This window comes from Lampetra planeri, chromosome 22, assembly GCF_965212315.1.
Source record: "Lampetra planeri chromosome 22, kcLamPlan1.2.h2, whole genome shotgun sequence".
NCBI classification, from domain to species: domain Eukaryota; kingdom Metazoa; phylum Chordata; class Hyperoartia; order Petromyzontiformes; family Petromyzontidae; genus Lampetra; species Lampetra planeri.
Genome location: NC_136128.1, coordinates 8,459,032 through 8,481,450, shown reverse-complemented (window position 1 = coordinate 8,481,450; position 22,419 = coordinate 8,459,032). Strand labels below are relative to the sequence as shown.

The window sequence follows — 22,419 nt, the reverse complement described above, 5'->3', positions numbered from 1 at the left end:
CCTAACGAGTTAATGAGCGACGTCACGAGACCACGTTGCTGGTAATTTTTACTTAATTGTGAAAGCACGTGTGCGTTTGTGGGGAGCATTGGCGCAGTGGTTACGCTCACGACCAACGCCGGTGACGACTATCTGAACAGGTCTTGGGCCTCCACTAGGTCGACTCAGCCTCAAATAAGTACCTGGTGCGTTGTGTAAACGTCGCCACTCGGGCATGCTGTACCGGTCCTAAATACGTGTTCGCTCACAGCACTTGCCCCAACAGTATGTTAGGGCTATACGGGTGGGGGGTGGGGGATATTTGTCTCTGTGTGCTACTAATGATTGATGATGATCCAGCACCCTCCGATCGGCGCGGTTGGCTACGTACGGTGCGAAAGAAGTTCAACAACTTGCCTCCATAACGATGAATGACAAGTAGAGTTACGCAATTGGCGCTTTCTGCAGACGCATTGTGCGTGTTGGGCATTCGCCACCCCGCGGCGATTGGATGGATTGATTGGGTACGATTGTGGAGGAGGGGGCGGGTGGGGGTCATTTCACCTGTCTCGATTTCATTGTCTAGCTTCATTGTTTAGCGTCATTGTTTGTCGCTTTGTTGGGCTGATTGTCAACTGGTTCACGCGCCTGCGCGCGCACACGCGGGGCTCGTAGACTCGGCACGTTCGGTGCGTTCGCGACTCGGTCCGCTTTGTCCTGGGGAGGGTTGCGGCGGCAGGGAGTTGAGTAGTGGCGGTCCCACACCTCCATTTACCTGGCTACAGACTCCAGCAGTACTACACTATACTACTATACATTACTATACACTACTACACATTACTATACACTACACTATACACTACTACACTATACACTACACTATACACTACTATACACTACTACACATTACTACAGTGAGGGAAACAATAATTTAATCTCCTGCTGATTTTGTACGTTTGCCCACTGACAAAGAAATGATCAGTCTATAATTTTAATGGTAGGTTTATTTGAACAGTGAGAGACAGAATAGCAACAAAAAAATCCAGAAAAACGCATGTCAAAAATGTTATAAATTGATTTGCATTTTAATGAGGGAAATAAGTAGATTTTGAATAGAGATTTATAATCGAGAGCTTTATAATCGAGAGATTTAGAATAGAGATTTAAAATCGAGAGATTTAGAATCGAGAGATTTAGAATCGAGAGATTTAGAATCAAGAGATTTAAAATCAAGAGATTTAGAATCAAGATATTTAGAATCAAGAGATTTAGAATCAAGAGATTTAGAATAGATATTTAGAATCAAGAGATTTAGAATCAAGAGATTTAGAATAGAGATTTAGAATCACGAGATTTAGAATCTAGAGATTTAGAATCTAGAGATTTAGAATCAAGAGATTTAGAACCAAGAGATTTAGAATCAAGAGATTTAGAATCAAGAGATTTAGAATCAAGAGATTTAAAATCAAGAGATTTAAAATCAAGAGATTTAGAATCAAGAGATTTAGAATCAAGAGATTTAGAATCAAGAGATTTAGAATCAAGAGATTTAGAATCAAGAGATTTAGAATAGATATTTAGAATCAAGAGATTTAGAATCAAGAGATTTAGAATACAGATTTAGAATCACGAGATTTAGAATCACGAAATTTAGAATCTAGAGATTTAGAATCAAGAGATTTAGAACCAAGAGATTTAGAATCAAGAGATTTAGAATCAAGAGATTTAGAATCTAGAGATTTAGAATCACGAGATTTATAATCTAGAGATTTATAATCAAGATATTTAAAATAGATAATTAGAATAGATATTGAAAAAAAATAGATTTAGAATCACGAGATTTAGAATCTAGAGATTTAGAATAGATAATTAGAATAAATAGATTTAGAATCTAGAGATTTAGAATCTAGAGATTCAGAATCTAGAGATTTAGAATCAAGAGATTTAGACTCAACCCGAGAACGTCCTGTCGCCAAATGGAGAGTGTGCATGGCTCTATGAGTGACGAGGTCACAGGTCCAAACCCACCAAGCATTATTTGTATATCGTTGGTGCAAGTTAAATAAAGTCACACGCAATACAAGGACGCTGTAACATTTGTTTAATTAGACATATACACATGATTTTGGAACAGATATATGACACAATCTGATTATTTTATTGACCCGAGCAATGAGTCTTTATTTTATTCCAGAAAGACAGGTCATGGAGTGGGGCAGCTTAACTGTCTCTGACGCAGCCAACCGCTTCAGATGCGCTTCTGCGGCCGTCTGGAACGCTCTTCCCTACGACACTAGGAAGCCAGTGGAGCTATGCACTTTCACATCTAGATTGAAAACTCATTTCTTTAGAAATTCTTTTCGTGTTTTAGTTTGTTGTTCTTCCCCCGCATCTCCGATGAGCGCGGTTGGCTGCGTGCGATGTGCGAAAGAGGTTCAACACGCACGCATACGATCCAAAAAAACTCTATTGACTTATTGCACAATAATTTTTGTAACTGTTGTGACGACGATTTAAAGCTTTCGTGACTGCAGGGATTCATCTTCTTGGTTCTTTCGGTAAAGTCACGTAGAATGGAAATAATAAAATAATAAAAATAAATCATAATAAAATAATTCTCACGACGTTTCGGCCACAACGCAAGCAGCCGTCCTCAGGTGGAGCAGCCGTCCTCAGGTGGAGAGCAGGTCTGTCGAGAAGACAGATTCAGACTCTGTCTTCTCGACAGACCTGCTCTCCACCTGAGAAGACGTTGTGACGACGTCACCCCGCGTGTTTACTCGACCACGTGTGCGCGGTTCCGACGCATCACCGCGTTGGAGGAGTCCCGCGGAGGCCGCGTGAGGACGCGGTAGCTCACGGAGTGGACCGCTGAGAGACGACCCTAGCGTCTGAAAGTAGCAGGTTCGAATCCTTCGCCAAGGGCGAGTGAAAAAATACGGAAAAGCAAACTGAACGCGTGGCAACGGTGGGACACAAGACGAAGGGACCGAGCAGAGGTGTTACAACATGTAGGTGAAGATACAGGGCCCATGAATTAAGGTCACTATTCGATTCAAGAACAAGATGTGAGCTCCTCTATTGGCTGAAGGGCTCATGTTAACACTGCATCACACGTCTAAATATGTATTACGGGTAGGAACCACCTGATTCCACCAGCACACAGGGGATTATTGTGTCCGTCCGTCCGTCGTGAATTCAAAAATGGTAGAGGTGAGGCTGGGTGGAGAGGGGAGGGGCTAGGTGGGGAGGGGCTGGGTGGGGAGGGGCTGGATGAGGAGGGTGGAGAGGGGCTGGTGGGGGGTGGGAGGGGTGGGGTGTGGGAGGGGTGGGGCTGGGTGGGGTGTGGGAGGGGTGGGGCTGGGTGGGGAGGGGCTGGTCACCCCGTGGTGCCCTTATAAAACTCAACGTTTAACCAACTCACGCCGGCTTGTGCCCGTCCTCACAGTCGGCCATATTTGCGGAATACACCACGCCGCCGTTGACCTTGGCCATTGACCGAGCAAGCCAACGTTCCTACCAGCTCCCTCCGCAGGAATGTGTTTGTTAACACGCGAGATTCACGACGTACAGACATATTGTGAACATGTGTGAATCGATGCACGATTACCACCGGTTGATAATTACACACATGGAACAATGTCTCTGTCAATTAAACGAGTTACTTGACCACACAACTTAACTTCTCATGGGATAGCCTTTTGGCGTCATCTGGTCCAACACCAATGGAGACTAGGCTCTAAGAAAAGTTGTCTCGGGTGTCGACCAATCAACTTCAAGGACAATGCATATCATTATCAGAGTTGTTTCTTTTTGCATTTTGACTGCTTGTGTTGTGGTTATTGCAAACATGATGCCTTGTTAATTTTAGAACTTTCGTGACTGCAGGAATTATTATTTGGTTCTTTCGGTTAAGTCACGTCTAAAGATAAAATAATAAATTAAATTAAATAATATAATACGACGTTTCGATTGCAACACAAGCAATCATCATCAGGTATAATGAAATAGCGACATAAAATCTAACCAGAAAACTATAGACAGACATATTAGCAGACAGATATCACCAAGATACATAGAGAGAGCAACACAGGTAACAGAGAGAGGTGGTCGTCTCTGTGGGGTGGCCTTAAATAGACAGAGGAGGGCGGACGCAGAGAGAGGGAGGGGAGTTAGAGAAAAAAATAGCATATCAATGAGTGGACAACAAAACGTGGTGCTGCAAGTGCGATGACACGGCAAGCAACTGTCTGCTGAGTGAGCTCCCTACCCGGTGTTGTGCTGCTCCCACTGTCTGCTGAGTGAGCTCCCTACCCGGTGTTGTGCTGCTCCCACTGTCTGCTGAGTGAGCTCCCTACCCGGTGTTGTGCTGCTCCCACTGTCTGCTGAGTGAGCTCCCTACCCGGTGTTGTGCTGCTCCCACTGTCTGCTGAGTGAGCTCCCTACCCGGTGTTGTGCTGCTCCCACTGTCTGTTGAGTGAGCTCCCTACCCGGTGTTGTGCTGCTCCCACTGTCTGCTGAGTGAGCTCCCTACCCGGTGTTGTGCTGCTCCCACTGTCTGCTGAGTGAGCTCCCTACCCGGTGTTGTGCTGCTCCCACTGTCTGCTGAGTGAGCTCCCTACCCGGTGTTGTGCTGCTCCCACTGTCTGCTGAGTGAGCTCCCTACCCGGTGTTGTGCTGCTCCCACTGGCTGTAGAGTGAGCTCCCTACCCGGTGTTGTGCTGCTCCCACTGTCTGTAGAGTGAGCTCCCTACCCGGTGTTGTGCTGCTCCCACTGGCTGTTGAGTGAGCTCCCTCCCGGTGTTGTGCTGCTCCCACTGTCTGTAGAGTGAGCTCCCTACCCTGTGTTGTGCTGCTCCCACTGTCTGTAGAGTGAGCTCCCTACCCGGTGTTGTTCTGCTCCCACTGTCTGTAGAGTGAGCTCCCTACCCGGTGTTGTGCTGCTCCCACTGGCTGTAGAGTGAACTCCCTACCCTGTGTTGTGCTGCTCCCACTGGCTGTTGAGTGAGCTCCCTCCCGGTGTTGTGCTGCTCCCACTGTCTGTAGAGTGAGCTCCCTACCCGGTGTTGTGCTGCTCCCACTGTCTGTAGAGTGAGCTCCCTACCCGGTGTTGTGCTGCTCCCACTGTCTGTAGAGTGAGCTCCCTACCCGGTGTTGTGCTGCTCCCACTGTCTGTTGAGTGAGCTCCCTACCCGGTGTTGTGCTGCTCCCACTGTCTGTAGAGTGAGCTCCCTACCCGGTGTTGTGCTGCTCCCACTGGCTGTAGAGTGAACTCCCTACCCTGTGTTGTGCTGCTCCCACTGGCTGTTGAGTGAGCTCCCTCCCGGTGTTGTGCTGCTCCCACTGTCTGTAGAGTGAGCTCCCTACCCGGTGTTGTGCTGCTCCCACTGTCTGTAGAGTGAGCTCCCTACCCGGTGTTGTGCTGCTCCCACTGTCTGTAGAGTGAGCTCCCTACCCGGTGTTGTGCTGCTCCCACTGTCTGTTGAGTGAGCTCCTTACCCGGTGTTGTGCTGCTCCCACTGTCTGTAGAGTGAGCTCCCTACCCGGTGTTGTGCTGCTCCCACTGGCTGTAGAGTGAACTCCCTACCCGGTGTTGTGCTGCTCCCACTGGCTGTTGAGTGAGCTCCCTCCCGGTGTTGTGCTGCTCCCACTGTCTGTAGAGTGAGCTCCCTCCCGGTGTTGTGCTGCTCCCACTGTCTGTTGAGTGAGCTCCCTCCCGGTGTTGTGCTGCTCCCACTGTCTGTAGAGTGAGCTCCCTACCCGGTGTTGTGCTGCTCCCACTGTCTGTAGAGTGAACTCCCTCCCGGTGTTGTGCTGCTCCCACTGTCTGTAGAGTGAACTCCCTCCCGGTGTTGTGCTGCTCCCACTGTCTGTAGAGTGAGCTCCCTCCCGGTGTTGTGCTGCTCCCACTGTCTGCTGACCGAGCTCCCTCCCGGTGTTGTGCTGCTCCCACTGTCTGTAGAGTGAACTCCCTCCCGGTGTTGTGCTGCTCCCACTGTCTGCTGACCGAGCTCCCTCCCGGTGTTGTGCTGCTCCCACTGTCTGTGGGGTGAGCTCCCTCCCGGTGTTGTGCTGCTCCCACTGTCTGTTGAGTGAGCTCCCTACCCGGTGTTGTGCTGCTCCCACTGGCTGTTGAGTGAGCTCCCTACCCGGTGTTGTGCTGCTCCCACTGGCTGCTGAGTGAGCTCCCTCCCGGTGTTGTGCTGCTCCCACTGGCTGTAGACCGAGCTCCTGACCCAGTGTTGGTCGTGGTTCGGAGACAGCTGCGATGCGGTGTGAACTCCAACCAAACACGCGTTTAATGCCTCTAGCCTCGATTATCTTGTAGAGAGGTACTTTAATAAACTAAAATATTATCGTCCTCATCATCGTTGTTCATAAAACGGAGTATGGCTGAAGGCTACGCAATGTGATGGCATGAAATTAGACGCGGCAGTTGGGTGTATTTTACATTTCATCGCTTTATTAAGAGCACTCCATGAACTTGCAACACACCGGCTTCATTAACCTTCTTGTTTTCACACAACAACACCATGGGCATGTACAAATTATTATTTTTTGACTCAACACCACAGAATAATAAATAGGCTTCGTTCCATTTTGTGGCCTCGACTGAGGCCAGTGCATAAATTATTAACATTTTAAGAATAGTTTTGTTTTCTTTCCCTTTAATTTCCTTCAGTGTTCAAAGGCATACACACACATATATATATAAAAGTTCGCCCTGTAGCCTATTACATGCTTTTGTGGTAAAATTGATGTTAGCGAGCACCTATGAAGGCTGGCACGGCACACGAGGGGGTGGGGTGGACAGCACCATTTCCTGCCACTTTTGTCTCTCTGCCGAGTCGCGAGATTGGGTCGGCCCGGGACTGGTTTTTCCACCGTGGTTGGGTTTGGAGCGCAGTGCGCTAACCACTTGGCCACCGCTCCCTCCGGCCTACGTGTTAAACCATTATGTGTGCATGTTGAACTTCTTTCACACCGTACGTAGCCAACCATACTCATCAGAGGTGCGGGGGTAAGGACAACAAACTAAACACAACAGGCAGTTCTAAAGAAATGAGTTTTCAATCTGGATGATTTAAAAGTGCATAGCTCCAGTGGCTTCTTAATATCGGAGGGATGAGTGTTCCAGACGGCCGTGGACAACCATCTGAAAGCGTGCGATGCAAGTGACCGTCTTTGTTCGATGGCGAGCCAAAAGCCTCTGGCTGCGAGGATGAAAAATCCAGAAATGCGTCGTTTAATGAATCCTCGTTCCGTGTAACCTCCATTCCAGGCCCTCCCCCCTCCCGTCTCCCGTCCCGTCTCCAGCCGCAGTCTGCCAGCAAGCCGGGCTTGGCAGCGGGGCCCCGTCAGATGACCTGCCAGATGGCCACCTTCCCGTCCTCCTTGCCCGAGCCGCTGAGCACGTAGCGGTCTTCCACGGAGCAGAGGCAGCGCACGGGCGCCAGCGAGTGCGCCAGCAGCTCGCGCTCCACGCTGGTCCGCCGCGTGTCCACCACGTACAGCTTGCCCACGCTGCTCCGTCCGTGCGCCTCGCCAACGCCGCCCACCCACACCTGGCCAGGCGGAGGGGGTGGGTGCACGCGTGCGTGTGCGGGTTTGGGTGTGTGGGTGTGTGGGTGGGTGGGTGTGTGTGTGTGGGTGGGTGTGGGTGGGTGTGCGTTTGTGGGTGGATGTGGGTGGGTGTGGGTGGGTGTGCGTGGGTGGGTGGGTGTGGGTGGGTGTGTGTGGGTGGGTGTGGGTGGGTGTGCGTGTGTGGGTGTGCGTACGTGGGTGGGTGTGGGTGGGTGTGCGTGTGTGGGTGGGTGTGGGTGGGTGGGTGTGCGTGCGTGTGTGGGTGGGTGTGCGTGGGTGGGTGTGGGTGGGGTGTGCGTGTGTGGGTGTGCGGGTGTGCGTGTGCGGGTGTGCGGGTGTGCGTGTGTGCGTGGGTGGGTGGGTGTGCGTGTGTGGGTGGGTGTGGGTGTGCATGTGTGGGTGGGTGTGCGTGTGTGGGTGTGCGTGTGTGGGTGGGTGGGTGTGGAGCGGTGGCGTAGCGGTTAGCGCGCCGCGCTACGAACCTGGCGACGCAACTTTGAATTCCCGCTCACGGCCAACACCAGTGATGATTATGTCTGAACCGGTCCTGGATCTCCCCTAGGTCGACTTAACCTCTAACGAATGTGTAAATATTTGCACGAGGAAGACAAAGGTGGCTGGGTGTGGTGCCGACCACCCACTCCCTCGTGCAAGCCTTCACAGGTGCTCGCTAACAGCACTTGCTCCAGTAGTCGTTTAAGACATGGGACGTGCATGTGTACACGTGCACACACAACAACAAACGCCATTCGCCACTAGATGGCGGTGACGTCACCACGGCGCCTGGGCCAGGCCATATGCACTTTGAGGCCACGTGAAGTGTCGAACGCCCGCTGGCAGGAGGTCACGGGGCAGACCCAGGTGCCATGGGTTGACTGACTGAGATGACTGGCTGATGCACCACCCGTGCAGCCTACTGTGCCAACTTGCTGCGCTTTAGCCACCCGACAATCTGCTCATTGTTGTGAGCGCCGCTCCTCTATCCTCCGTTGTCACTGGAGGGCGACTGCCTCCAACTGGCCAGCGGCGTCCTTCACGAGCCTCCTCCACAGAGGCCGATCTTGACACCGCTGGTACCAGTCATCGGCAAGTCCACTCAGCTCCACGTTATCTTGTATCACATCACTCCATCTCTTTTCTAGCCTGGGCCACGCACATTTAGCCCCCTCTCTCTGGCCTAACAAAAGCTGTTTAGGCATGCGGTGGCTGGGCTTGCCGGCCACGTGACCCAGCCAATGCATTCTTGCCTGCCGGAGGAGCTCACCGACGGGACTTTGTCCAGATCTTTCGAGGATTTGTGAGCTCCTCACTCAATCCAGCCTGGTTAAACCCAGGACGGATCGTAGGCAGGCCAGCCTAAATGTTTTCTAACCGGCGAAGATGTTCCATTACGGGGGGGGGGTCCACGTTTCGCAAGCATAGAGAAGGGAGGGCATGACACAAAGACAAAGACCCCCCGTATAGCCTTAACAGACTGTAGGGGCATTTGTTGTTAGCAAGCACCTATGAAGGCCGGAACGGTACACGAGCGGGTGGGTGGCCAGCACCACGCCCGACCGCCTTTGTCTCCCCAGTGGCGATGTTTACACACCGCAACCAGGTACTCATTTAAGGCTTGACTTAAACACACGCACACACGCGCGCGCACCTGCTCCTTGATGCGCAGCATGCAGGAGACGGCCGTGCACCCGGCGAGCGGCAGCGTGTCGCTCTCCCCGGCGCTCTCCCCGGCGCCGCCCGCCGTGCTCCACACGAGCAGCTCCCCGCGGCGGCTCGACGCCGTCCACAGCTGCTGCCGCTGCGTCCACACCGGCACCGTCGACAGTGACGCCACCGCTAGCGCCATCCCCGGCACCTTCATCGTCGCCAACGCCACGGCTATCGCCATCGCTGCTGCCGTCACCATCGACTACCACCAACACTGTCGCTACCACCGACACCGTCGCTAACACCATCACTGACGCCACCGCCATTGCCAACACCATCGCCAACACCATCACGGACGCCTTCACCATCGCTAACACCATCGCCAACACCATCGCCAACACCATCGCTAACACCATCACTGACGCCAATGCCATCGCCAATGCCATCACTAACACCATCACTAACACCATCGCCAACACCATCGCCAACACCATCGCGAACACCATCACGGACGCCTTCACCATCGCGAACACCATCACGGACGCCTTCACCATCACTAACACCATCGCGAACACCATCGCGAACACCATCGCCAACACCATCGCGAACACCATCACGGACGCCTTCACCATCGCTAACACCATCGCCAACACCATCGCGAACACCATCACGGACGCCTTCACCATCGCGAACACCATCGCTAACACCATCACGGACACTACCACCATCACTACCACCATCGCTAACACCATCACGGACACTACCACCATCACTACCACCATCGCTAACACCATCATGGACACTACCACCATCGCTAACACCATTGCGAACGCCATGAACCTTTCCATCAGTATCATCATCCCCATCGCGGACATCGTCGCATGCACAATCGTAATCGCCACGATCATCATCATCATCGTCATCACCAGCACCATCTCGTCACCAATCACCACAGCACACACTCCCCTCCACCACCACCACCACCACCACGATCTCTCCACCAACATCTCTGCCCCCCGCCGTGGTTTTGCTGTACCTCTGGGAAGACTGTGAAGCAGCTGAACGACTGCAATGGTCCCTCGGCGGTGACGCTGAACAGACGATGCCCGTCCAGCCTCGTCTGAAGCACACTGTGACCCAGGCCTGCAACCCCGAACACAAAGACAAAGACCCCCCCTACGAATACTGGCACGTGTAGCTTGCGAGCACGCCCGACTGCGTTTGTCTCCCTTCGTGGCGATGTTTACACACCGCACACCAGGTGCTCATTTGAGGCTGAGTCGACCTAGTGGAGGCCCAGGACCGGTTCAGAAAATCGTCACCGACGTTGGCCGTGAGCGGGAATCGAACCCGGGTTGCCGGGTTCGCAGCTCAGCGCGCTCGCCGCTGCACTACCGCTCCCCAGGTGCGTACGCACATCCGCTACAAACCACGCTGAATTGTGGGGGGAAAGGGGCGTCATGGGGGATGACTGTGCTGATGGGGGGGGGGGCGGAGGGCAGGAGGAGGCACTCACAGCACCAGAGGGATCCTTCGATGAGCTGGATGGACAGCAGACTCTTGCAGTCGGGGATCTTGAACTGGCTGTGAACCTGCAGCGTCGCCACGTCCCACACCACCACCTGGCCGTTGAGGCTGCTTGAGATCACCTGTCTGGAGGGGTGGACACGGATGGCAGCGAGACGAGAGCAAGCGAGCGGGCGAGCACGTGGGTGGACGTGCCGACGAACGGACGAGTGAGTGGGATAGCGAGCTGGTTTGCGAGTGAGTGGGTTGGTGGGTGAGTGAATGGGTTGGTGGGTGAGTGAGTGGGATAGTGAGCGGGCAGAGTTATTGAGCGGGTGATCGGGCAGGTTGGTGAGCGAGTGGGATAGTGAGCAGGTCGATGGGTAAGTGAACGGGTGGGTGGGTAAGTGAACGGGTGGGTGTGTGAGTGAACGGGTGGGTGTGTGAGTGAACGGGTGGGTGTGTGAGTGAACGGGTGGGTGTGTGAGTGAACGGGTGGGTGTGTGAGTGAACGGGTGGGTGTGTGAGTGAACGGGTGGGTGTGTGAGTGAACGGGTGGGTGGGTGCGTGGGACAGCGAGCGGGTAGTTTTAATGGGCGAGTGGGTGGTTTGGTGCGATGATGAGCAGGCCGGTAAGTGCGTGGGTGAGCAAATGGGATCAAGCGATCGGCTGAGCGCACAAATGGATGAGTGAGTAGGTGAGTGAGTTTAGCGTGGGTTTGGGGACGAGGGAGTGGGCCGGTTATCAATTGGGCAAGCAGGAAGACACACGCATTGAACAGGCGACCGAGCGGCTGGGGAAACGTGTGAGTGATGGAGCGTGTGGGCAGGCAGGCAGGCGGGCAGGGGAAAGGGCAGGGGGGGGGGGGGCGAGTGGGAGAGTTCGTACGAGAGCCGGCGGTCGGGCCGCGACAGGGCCATGTCAGTGATCTGGTCGCGGTGCTCGCTCAGCTGCTTGTTGCAGGAGAGGCTCTGCATGTCCAGGATGTAGATGGTGCTGTCCACCGAGCCCACCCACACCTGCTTGCGCTCCACGTCCAGCATGCAGCTCTACGCGCAGCACACAGACGGAGATCACCCACCCACCCACCCACCCCCCTCTCCCCGCGCAGTCGACGCACACACGCCGCCTCGCACTGCCCAGTGGATTCGGGCCGTCACGAGCCCCCTCCGCACGCACGCCGAACTTGATGCGCAACGCAGTGTGCAATGGAATGGTTAGTTTGCGTAGCGTCTTCAGTGCAAATTGCACCTCGCAGATGCTGTGTGCGCGCGCGTATGTGCGTGCGTCAGCGCGTATGTGCACGAGTGCGTGCATGTGTTTGCGTGCTAACGCCCAACACCAGTGACGATTATCTGAACCGGTCATGGGCCTCCTCTAGGTCGACTCAGCCTCAAATGAGTACCTGGTGTGGTGTGTAAACATCGCCAACAGGGAGACAAAGGCGGCCGAGCGTGGTGTTGGACACCCACCCCCTCGTGTGCTGTTCCGGCCTTCATAGGTGCTCGCTAACAGCACTTGCCCCTACAGTCTGTTACAGGCTATACAGGGGATCTTTGTCTTTGTTTTTTTTTTGTGTGCGTCCGTCTCACCACACGCGCGCGCCCGGCCTGGATGCAGTGCTGCTCGATGACCCAGGAGGTGGCGTTGAAGGCGGTGATGCGGCCGGAGCCGACGGCGCACCACAGCGTCCCGTGAGCCTGTTCGTCCCGGTCGTCCCCCGGGAACTGAACCCCTACGGGAGGAGGGGGGAGGGGGGGAGGAGGGGGGAGGGGGGAGGAGGGGGGAGAGGGGAGGGGGGAGGGGGGGGGGAGTGGGGGGGGCAGCAGAGGGGGCCGGGGCAGGCGGGAGGAGACGGAGGAGAGGGAGGGAGGAGGAGGGAGAAATGAGAGTCGCGGGGGTGGCTCGGTGGGGAGAGATGAGAGTGAGCGATGTTGGGGAGAGATGAAGGAGTGAATGAATGAATGAGTGAATGACTGAACGAATTGGTGAATGAATAAGATAATTAATGAGTGATTGAACGAGGCAGTGAATCAGTGACCGCACGAATGAGTGAGTGAATGAATGGGCGAATTAAACAAAGGGTGCATGAGTGCGTGAGTGAGCGAATTGGTGTGTGACTGAATGAATGAATGGGAGAATGAGTGAGTGAACGAATGAATGGATACCGGGCGTGTAGAGCAGTGCATCCACAGCCTCTGGCGCTGGGAGTCCGGCCGAAGGGTTGATCTTGTGTCTCAGCGTCTCTGACGTCATGATGGGGATCGTCTGAGACACTGGGGACACGGTCAGAGCGCGGATCAACCACGGGCCTCCACAAAGTGGTACTCGCTTTACCCACCCCAGAGAGATGATGATGATGGCAATGAAGATGGGTACGAACTGAAACTCGTGACTTCCTAAATGGGATGCTCTTCTGCCCAATCAACTGGAAGAGGGAGCTTGTCATCTCTTAACGCCAAATGAAAGATCTTGACCATGAATATGACAGTGGGATGACGGTAATTTCGTGAATGTTTATGAGCGTATGTTGAACATCTTTCGCAGCGTACGTAACCAACCGTGCTAATCGGAGGTACGGGGGAAGGACAACAAACCAAACACAAGAGGCAGTTCTAAAGAAATTAATTTTGCATAGCTCCAGTGGCTCCCTAGTATCAGAAGGAAATGCGTTCCAAACGGCTGCGAGAGATGTAGTGGTGACGTCACTGCATCGACGCAATACAAAGGTGCTCGGACAAACACGTCAATCGACCAGTGGATAGGATCCCAAGGTGGAGACCATTATGAGCCGCGTAGCGTTGCGGGGGGCATGTTTGAAGGGGGCTTAGCCCCCTCGGCCGCTGAAGCAGCCGCCCCTTCTAAGATCACCATCGTCGAGGCATCGCAGCTGCTTCTTCTCTCATCCGAGTCGATCAGCCTCCACGGACCGAAGTCCGGTGAGCGCCTGAGGTCGTCGTCGTCGTCGTACATCGGGCGCGAGAGCAGACCGCACGATCGCCCTGTCCGGCGTTTAACGGCCGTTCACAGCGCTGGTTCTCAACCTTGTTGGTACGACGCCCCCCCCCCCCCCCGCTGGTCCCTGTGCCCCCCATTCCCCACCTACCTCCATGTCCATATGCCCCCCCCCCCCCACCCCCAGGTTACGAAGGCCACTAGACAAAGAGACCACATGTCCACGCCTCGAGCCGGTGGCTTTTGTCGCTGCAATGCGGCGCCGACGCTCGCCGCGCACACTGGACATTTTCTCCTGCACGGTATCCACGCTGCAGCGTGCATCTGCCCCCCCCCCCCCCAACCGCTTTTGTGCCCCCCTGTGAAAACGGTGGGGGGAGTGTGGGGTGGCGGGCAGGCAGGCGTCGCGACGCACGGGTTGAGAACCGCCGGTTTAACTCTCGTCCGACGTTGACCGCCGTCGTGTCGTATGCCGCACCCCCCCCCCCCGCCGCTTCCCCTCGAGGCTCCAGTTTGCTTCCCCCCGCGTCCAGACGAGGTGCCGCTACGGGGCTGGGCGGCGGAGGGGCACCGCCTCACCGTTCTTGTATTCGAAGGTGAAGTAGGCGAGGCGGGAGGCAGCGAAGATGGCTTTGGGCGAGTGCAGGCACTGCACAACGGCGTCCATGAGCAGCACGTTGGTCGCCGCCTGCTGCAAGTACTGGGGGTCCTGAGGGGGGCGAAGGTCGGCGAGCAAGGGTCAGGGGTCAGCGGGTCTTGAGCAGCGCACTCGCGGCGTTAACCTCGTTGTTGTTGTTGTTGGTTCTTTCGGTAAAGTCACGTAGAAGGGAAGTAATAACATAATAAAAATAAAACAATAAAATAATTCTCACGACGTTTCGGCCACAACGCAAGCAGCCGTCCTCAGGTGAAGACCAGGTTTGTCGGGGAGACAGCGTCTGAATGAAACACCACCACCCTTGGAGAAAGTTTTGTGGAATCCCACCCCGTAGTGGCGGTTAAATTTCGATTTAAAGCTTTCGTGACTGCAGGGATTCATCTTCTTGGTTCTTTCGGTAATCATCTTCTTGGTTCTTTCGGTAAAGTCACGTGACTTTACCGAAAGAACCAAGAAGATTAATCCCTGCAGTCACGAAAGCTTTAAATCGAAACTCGTTGTTATTGAAATTGGCGGCGAGCATTTTGAATGAGTGCTAGAGACAGGTGCGACGCACTGCTGTGAGGTTACACAAGGCAGAGATTCGTTTTCAATCGAGATTATAGGGAAATCATCGCCGCCCCCCCCTCCCCCCCCCACCACTGGCAGACTAAAGCCTGACCGCAGACCAGGTGCTGAGTCGACTGGACATCTGTGAAAAAGGGCTTCACAGCTAATGGGATTGTCTCCAGGACGAGTAAAGATTCTGAAAGATTCCGATTCCGACTTCACTTTGCGCCGCACAGGTACGGCTGCCGCTGCGGGTGCCCTTTCAAGTGTGCTGAGATGCAAAACTAAACTAAAAACCGTACGCAAATTTTTATTTTTTATTTTACCAGTTAAGGCTCGCTGGGCTACATAGCTCTTTTTCAGAAGCGGCGAGCTGGCCACAAGCGACAGTAAAGCGCTCTGCGACTCGAGGGGAGGGCGGCTCTTCGTCGGCCGCCACGCGAGATCGCGACGGTGATCCACGCCGATGACTGCGCCGCTCGCCTTGTGGTGGTCGGCCATGCGCTTGCCGAGCCACATCTCCTGCACGATGAGCTGCCACAGGTCGCGCTCCGCCTTGAGGTTCGCCACGAAGGGCTCGTCCCGCCGCGACGTCGTCCTGATGCGCAGCGCCGCGATCTTGGGAGGGAAGATCGACGTCACGGCCACAGAGTCCACCTCCTGGGACGCGGGGGGGGGGGGGGTGGACACCGCGGGGGAAAGATGGTTACCCTCAGTGGCGCAGTGAACGCGACGACCCGAGTTCCGTTCCCGACCACGGCAAACAGCATCGGCGATATCGGTACCAAGTCCTGCACTACCCAAACCCCCCTTCACTGGCTGCATCTTCATGGGACTCACATTGTGGAGCCAGTCCACAGCTTTGTAACTGAACACAAAACGCCGTATCAAAGAAATTGGTTTGCAATTGAGATTTTTTTAAATGCATAGCTCCAGTAGCTTCCTAATATCTCAAGGAAGAGCGTTCCAGATGGCCGCGGTGACCACCGTCTTTGTTAGACAGCCAGCCAAAAGCCGGCACTCTTGGAGACTATACAAGTAGAGGGTGGTGCTCATGGGGGGGGCAGTATCAATGGTGGTCGGGGGCACTCAGACGGCCAGCCAAAAGCCGCCGCTGCCACTCTGAGGACGATCGGAGTTCGAGTGACGGTGTGAACGGACGCGCGCCGTGAACGTGCGGCTCCGGCGCTGTGGCGGTCGTGTCACCTGGATGTCCCGGAAGACGCCGACCTCCAGGTAGGTGTTCTTGCCCTCGGCGAGGAGGAAGAGTCGCCGCTGCGTCATCGCGAGGCGGCCCTGGCCCATGCTCGTCTTCACCGACGCCGACACCTGGGCACGCGCAGAGAGGGGGCGGCACACCACGTGGCTGGTACTAGGGGAGGGAGGCAACCACGTGGGTGGTACTAGGGTGGGGTGGCAACCACGTGGGTAGTACTCGGGGAGGGTGGCATTCGTGGAGGGAGGTACAAAGGGAGGATGGTATGCACGGGAGGGCGGCACCATACTGGGGTGGCACTCATGGGGGCTGGACAAGGAGAGGGTGGGGCAGTATCAATGGTGGGTGGGGGCCACTCAGAAGGCCGTGGCGATCGTGTTCAGTGGAAGTCATCGTGGGCCGGGTGGCAGTCATGGTGGTTACCCTTATAGCGGGCGGCACCCACGGGACGGACGCTGAGGGGCGACGCTCACTGGGGGAGCAGCGCCACTGAGATTATTGTCGCCGCGACGGACTCACGCGGACCCGGACGTGCGAGCGACGGACGTCCGTTCACCTTGTAGACGCACTCGCTGCGCTCCAGCCGCTCCACCACGCCCGAGGGCAGATCCAGATCCAGGGTCTCCTGCTCGGTCTCCTTCCACGCCTGGTAGAACGCGGCGAACGTGTCGGGGTCCACCTGCTTCTGCTGACCTGCACGGGCATGGGCGCACGTACACACACGCGCGCACACGCACGTACACACACGTACAAAGACGTAATTTGTCGATTTAAAGCTTTCGTGACTGCAGGGATTCATCTTCTTGGTTCTTTCGGTAAAGTCACGTAGAAGGGAGATAATAAAATAATAAAAATAAAACATAATGAGAATTGTATTATTTTATTATGTTTTATTTTTATTATTTTATAATCTCCCTTCTACGTGACTTTACCGAAAGAACCAAGAAGATGAAAGACATAATTTTTTCCCTTTAGAACTGCTTTTTGTGTTTCGTGTGTTGTCATTCCACTCCACCTACGATTAGCACGATTGGCTACGTACGGTGAAAAAGAAGTTCAACATTCGTACATACACAATGCCCATTTAATTTCATGACAAAGATCCCCCATATAGATTTAATGGACTGTTGGGGCAAGTGCTGTTAGCGAGCACCTATGAAGGCCGGCACGGCACACGAGGGGGTGGGTGGCCGGCACCACGCCTGGCCGCCTTTGTCTCTCTAATGGTGATGTTTACGCACTGCATCATGTATCCATTTGAGGCTGAGCCGACCTAGGAGAGGCCCAGAACCGGTTACAATAATGGTCATTGGTGGTGGCCGCCAGCGACGTTTGAATTCGTGCCGCCGGGTTCATAGTGCAGCCCGCTAACCGCTACACTACCGCTCCCCAAGCACGCACACGTGTACACACAAGCACGACAACAATAGCTGCCATTCCCCACTCAGTGGCGGTGAAGTCACCACAGCGCTTGCGCCAGGCTAGGTGCACTGAGGTGCCAAAGGCTTGCTGGCAGGTCACGGGATAGGTTCAGGTGTTACGGGTTAACTCACTGAGATGATTTAACATGATTTACTTTGGCCAGATTTTTCACACAAAAAACAATGGAAAAGTAACCACAGCGGGGGTATTTTATCCGTCTTAGTCAGGAAACATTGTTTTGTATCATGCCCCATGGTATATAAATCGCAGTCTCCACCTGTTATCCACTCTGCCTCTCTGGCCTATCTATGGGCTGTGGGAAAGGGCCATTGCCTGAAACATCACCGATTTAATTTTTTTTCCTTTTGAAGCCACTGTCGTTGATGACTGCGCTGAGTTTTTTTGTTTTCGTTATCACCAATTAATTTTGCTTAATTTCGTGGATCATGGACTTCGCTGGACTCGTCACACGAAGCCGTAACACCTGGCTGGGGTGGAGTTTTAAATTTCACGGTGACCCCCCCCCCCGACCCATCACCACCACCCCCCCTCCGACCGCACTCCGCCATCACTGGAACTAAAGCCACAAAGACGCGGCAGTAAGAGCCGTCGTATTCATAGGTAGTGGCTCGACTCTGGCTCAGTTTATCACGTGACGCATAGAGGGCAGAGCCTCTGGCAGAAAAGCGGTTACGACCTAAACGGTGACATTTTCACGGGTGAAATTTCCTGTTGAGCTGAGGCCCGAGCCGTTCTGTTGCTTCCGATGTACGGAATGTAAACGTGCGGGCTGAGCCATGCCTCGGCTCAAGCTGAGCACGGCTGGGAAACCACGCCGAGAGCTGGCTGAGGTTAAGCCTGGAGGCTTTGAGCCGGCTTGCATGCGCCAAAGCCAGGCGTGAGCCAGGCCTGAGCCAGGCCAGAGCCAATCGGTGACTGAGAGCACGGATCCGAACGTGCGTGCGTGCGACGTTGTCTCACTGAGCGTGAGCGCTTGGAAGAGGCGGCGTATGGTTCCCTCCTCGCGCACGATGCCCGACTCCTGGACGCAGCGAACGAACTCCTCCTCCTGCAGGTGCTTGCTGGGCAGGGCAAAGTTCTTGACACGCTCCTCGCTCTCTTGCCTCCACAGCGTCGCGGCGGCCTGCTGCCACCACGGCCCCCCCCCCCCAACCACGGATACGGTCAGCAAGTTTCTTACAGGCCGACTGCGTCGCGCGACAGGGATGTCGTTCCCCCCGCGGTTACGACAACGTCTTGGCTCTTCTTGGTTCTTTCGGTAAAGTCACGTAGAAGGGAAGCAATAAAATAATAAAAATAAAACATAATAAAATAATTCTCACGACGTTTCGGCCACAACGCAAGCAGCCGTCCTCAGGTGAAGACCAGGTCTGTCGGGGAGACAGCGTCTGAATGAAACACCACCACGCTTGGAGCGTATATTTAAGCTGGGTTGGAAGGGGGAGAAGGGCGCCTTGACAAAATAATTTGCATATCAAGAGGAATTTATCATATTTATGGGAAATGCAGGTATGTAGGTATGTGATTTATACTACTTGTGAAATGCGTAGGAGGTGGGCGGGGGGGTTTCAAAGTCATATTATGCCCGTGCATTATGCAGGATTAGCAGCATCAAAGGGAGGGGATAGAAACGTCTTGGCTCACAACGCCAGGTAGGTATCCATTCCGCCACGCAGATGTGCACCCGCGCTCACGTGAGCACACCGCACGCGTCTCGCCACACCGCGCTCACGTGAGCACACCGCACGCGTCTCGCCGCACCGCGTCCACGTGAGCACACCGCACGCGTCTCGCCGCACCGCGCTCACGTGAGCATACCGCACGCGTCTCGCCGCACCGCGTCCATGCACACCGCACGCCCCTCACCACGCTGCGCACTGCCACCACGGCGGACAGCTCCTGCAGCAGCCGGCGCAGCTCGGGCCGCCGCTCCGCCTGGCGCCTCTCCTCGTCCGACAGCGCCGCCAGCAGCTCGGCGGCGGCGGCGCGCGGCAGCACGGCGACGTCGCAGCGCGCCAGCGACGCGAACTCGGCCAGCGCGTCCACGGGCCGCCCCGCGGCCGCGTACACGCAGCCGCGCAGGTAGTGGTAGGAGGCGAGCAGCGCCGAGCTGTCGCCGCGGGCGCGCCACTCCCGCCCGGGTGCCGGCGGAGGAGGAGGAGCAGGGGGCGCCGGCGGCGGCGGTGCGGCCGGAGCAGACGAGATGCCGGACACCTGGGCGCCTGGGAGGACGGACGGAAGGACGGGCGGACGCGTGGGCATGTGGCGAGAGAGGCGTGCGCAGAACGACGGCCCCGACGCGTTCGGCAGTGACACTGGCCTAAAGACGATGAGACTGCCCTAAAGATTATAACACTGGCCTAAAGACAACAACACTGCCCTAAAGATGGGACTGGCCTAAAGACAATGATACTGGCCTAAAGATAACACTGGCATAAAGATTATAACGCTGCCCTAAAGATGAGAGTGGCCTAAAGACGACGACACTGCCCTAAAGATAACACTGGCCTAAAGACGATGATACTGGCCTAAAGATAACACTGGCATAAAGATTATAACGCTGCCCTAAAGATGAGAGTGGCCTAAAGACGACGACACTGCCCTAAAGATAACACTGGCCTAAAGATGATGATACTGATGTAAAGATGATAATGGCCTAAAGACGATAACACTGGCCTCAAGACAATGACACTGCACTCAACACGATAACACTGCCCTAAAGGCGTTGAGCGTCGCACCGGTCTGCGTGAAGTTGATGGCGAGGGTGAGCTTCTCGGCGCACTCGCCGTAGTAGCTGGCGACGGCCGGGCCGTGCTGCGGCCGGCTCGGGAAGGGCGGCAGGCAGAACGTCGGCGGCGGCTCGCACCGCCTCATGTCCCCCCGAGCGCCATCCGTCTCTAGCGGGCGGAGGGGCGACGGAAAGGGAGGGAGGTGGCGGCGACGGTCGGGATCGGGCAGAGGCGTCATACGAGACCGGAGACCCGGATGGTATCGCTCGCTCCAGCAGCTGCTGCTGCTGCAATTTTTATTTTACCAGGGAAGGCCCACTGACCTATGTCGCTCTTAATCAAGTGAGTTTAACACGTAGGCTTTCGCGACCAATATTATTCATAATCAACGTTTTTGGGTTTAGATCGCGTTGTGAATGTTGTGGTTTCACGCTTCAACGGTGGGCTTAAGCAGTGAACTATTTGTCTTTTGTCAACGTGACACTTTTTTACCGATTGGCCGTGTCGGGTGGTGGAGGGTTACGACACATTTATAAATAACGCGATCTAAACCCAAAAACGTTGATTAATCAAGTGGCTTATCATCACGTGGCAATGCGTTGTCTCGTCTTCGGCCATCCTCGAGGATTGGCCGCAGCACGAGGCAATCCTTCGCCACTGTCTCCGTCAAAGTCCGACCCGCACCTCGTCGTGCCGAAGGGGTGAACGGCTACGCCGTCAGGGGCGACGGTACCGCGGCTGAAGCACCGCCTGGGGCGTTACGTGAGGTGCGCAGGCCCAACAGGAACCCGGAAAATAGTTGGCTGATGTGGGCGGCGAAGATTTGGGCAGAAGTGTGTCTTCTGGCACTTGTTGGGCTGAGGACTGCATGCTGTGGGCAACGGCCAGCTTGTGAGGATGGAAAGGCACATCAAAGTGCAATTGGTAAAAGGCTTCCTTGCCGCGAGATGGAAAGATGAGCGGACCTGCCATCCTATTTCCCCCAACGGCACTGTGGACAGTGGAAATGTACAGCCGCCAAATGCTCAAAAACGAACGTCGATTCTAAATGTGGAGGGGAAAAACCGAAGAACCCGGAGAAAAATCCACGCGACCGTGGGGAGAGAGACGCAAACTGAAAATATAGAGGCATCGGGGTCAGGATGGAACCCACGACCTCCTGCATACCAGGCGAGGTAGTTAACATCTCGCTAAGGTGGCACTCCTTAGCTCCGGAGCCAAGGGGGATGGAGAGACAAAGGTGGCCGCGTGTGGCTTCGACCAATGCCAACCCCTTCGTGTGCCATGCAGGCCCTTCACCGGTGCTCATTTAACAGCACTTGCCCCAACAAACTTCGTAGGCTACATGGGGGTTCATCTTCTTGGTTCTTTCGGTACGTAGAAGGGAAATAATAAAATAATGACTCTGTCTTTCCGACAGACCTGTTCTTCACCTGAGGACGGCTGCTTGCGTTGTGGCCAAAACGTCGTGAGAATTGTATTTTATTATGTTATATTTTTATTATTTTATTATTTCCCTTCTACGTGACTTTACCGAAACAACCAAGAATGTGAATCCCTGCAAGTCACAAAAGCTTTAAATCGAAATTTACACGGGGGTTCTTTGCGCGTGCGTGCGAGTGCGTGTGGGCCCGTGCGTGCGAGTGCGTGTGGGCTCGTGCGAGTGCGTGCAAGTGCGTGCGAGTGCGTGTGGGCCCGTGCGTGCGAGTGCGTGTGGGCTCGTGCGAGTGCTTGCAAGTGCGTGCGAGTGCGTGTGGGCCCATGCGTGCGAGTGCGTGTGGGCCCGTGCGTGCGAGTGCGTGTGGGCTCGTGCGAGTGCGTGCAAGGGCGTGCCAGTGCGTGTGGGCCCGTGCGTGCGCGCGTGAGTACCACAGGTGGCGGAGGCGGAGCGCACGGAGCCATCCCGCCAGAAGTACTGGTTCTGCGCGTGCGGCTCCCGCAGATTGGGCATGCTGATCGCCACGCGCCGATTCAGCTGCTGGCTCTTGCTCGCCACTTCGCCCACGGTCAGCTTGCGCGGGGCGTCCACCATCTCGTGCATCAGCCTGGCTCGCGACGGGCACGGCGGTGTCAATCGCGTGCCGGCGAGCGCGCCCGCAAGCTCGTACGCTCACCACGAAGTTTCCCGTGAAAATGTCACGGTTTAAGTCGT

At 55.1% G+C, this 22,419-nt stretch overlaps 1 protein-coding gene across 1 annotated transcript in view; it reads right to left on the bottom strand.

Annotated features, from left to right (window-relative positions):
• Window positions 1-6,420: 6,420 nt before the first annotated feature.
• The window catches only part of LOC144724973 (DENN domain-containing protein 3-like), a 49,390-nt gene continuing 33,391 nt past the window's right edge, over window positions 6,421-22,419 (bottom strand). Inside the window, 15 exon segments of the mRNA XM_078604341.1 lie at window positions 6,421-7,544; window positions 9,212-9,361; window positions 10,247-10,353; window positions 10,727-10,863; window positions 11,606-11,766; window positions 12,310-12,452; window positions 12,886-12,993; window positions 14,252-14,381; window positions 15,363-15,539; window positions 16,086-16,208; window positions 16,652-16,788; window positions 18,499-18,661; window positions 19,405-19,760; window positions 20,277-20,435; window positions 22,137-22,312. Coding sequence (XP_078460467.1) covers window positions 7,338-7,544; window positions 9,212-9,361; window positions 10,247-10,353; window positions 10,727-10,863; window positions 11,606-11,766; window positions 12,310-12,452; window positions 12,886-12,993; window positions 14,252-14,381; window positions 15,363-15,539; window positions 16,086-16,208; window positions 16,652-16,788; window positions 18,499-18,661; window positions 19,405-19,760; window positions 20,277-20,435; window positions 22,137-22,312 — 2,434 coding nt within the window. The 3' untranslated portion in view covers window positions 6,421-7,337.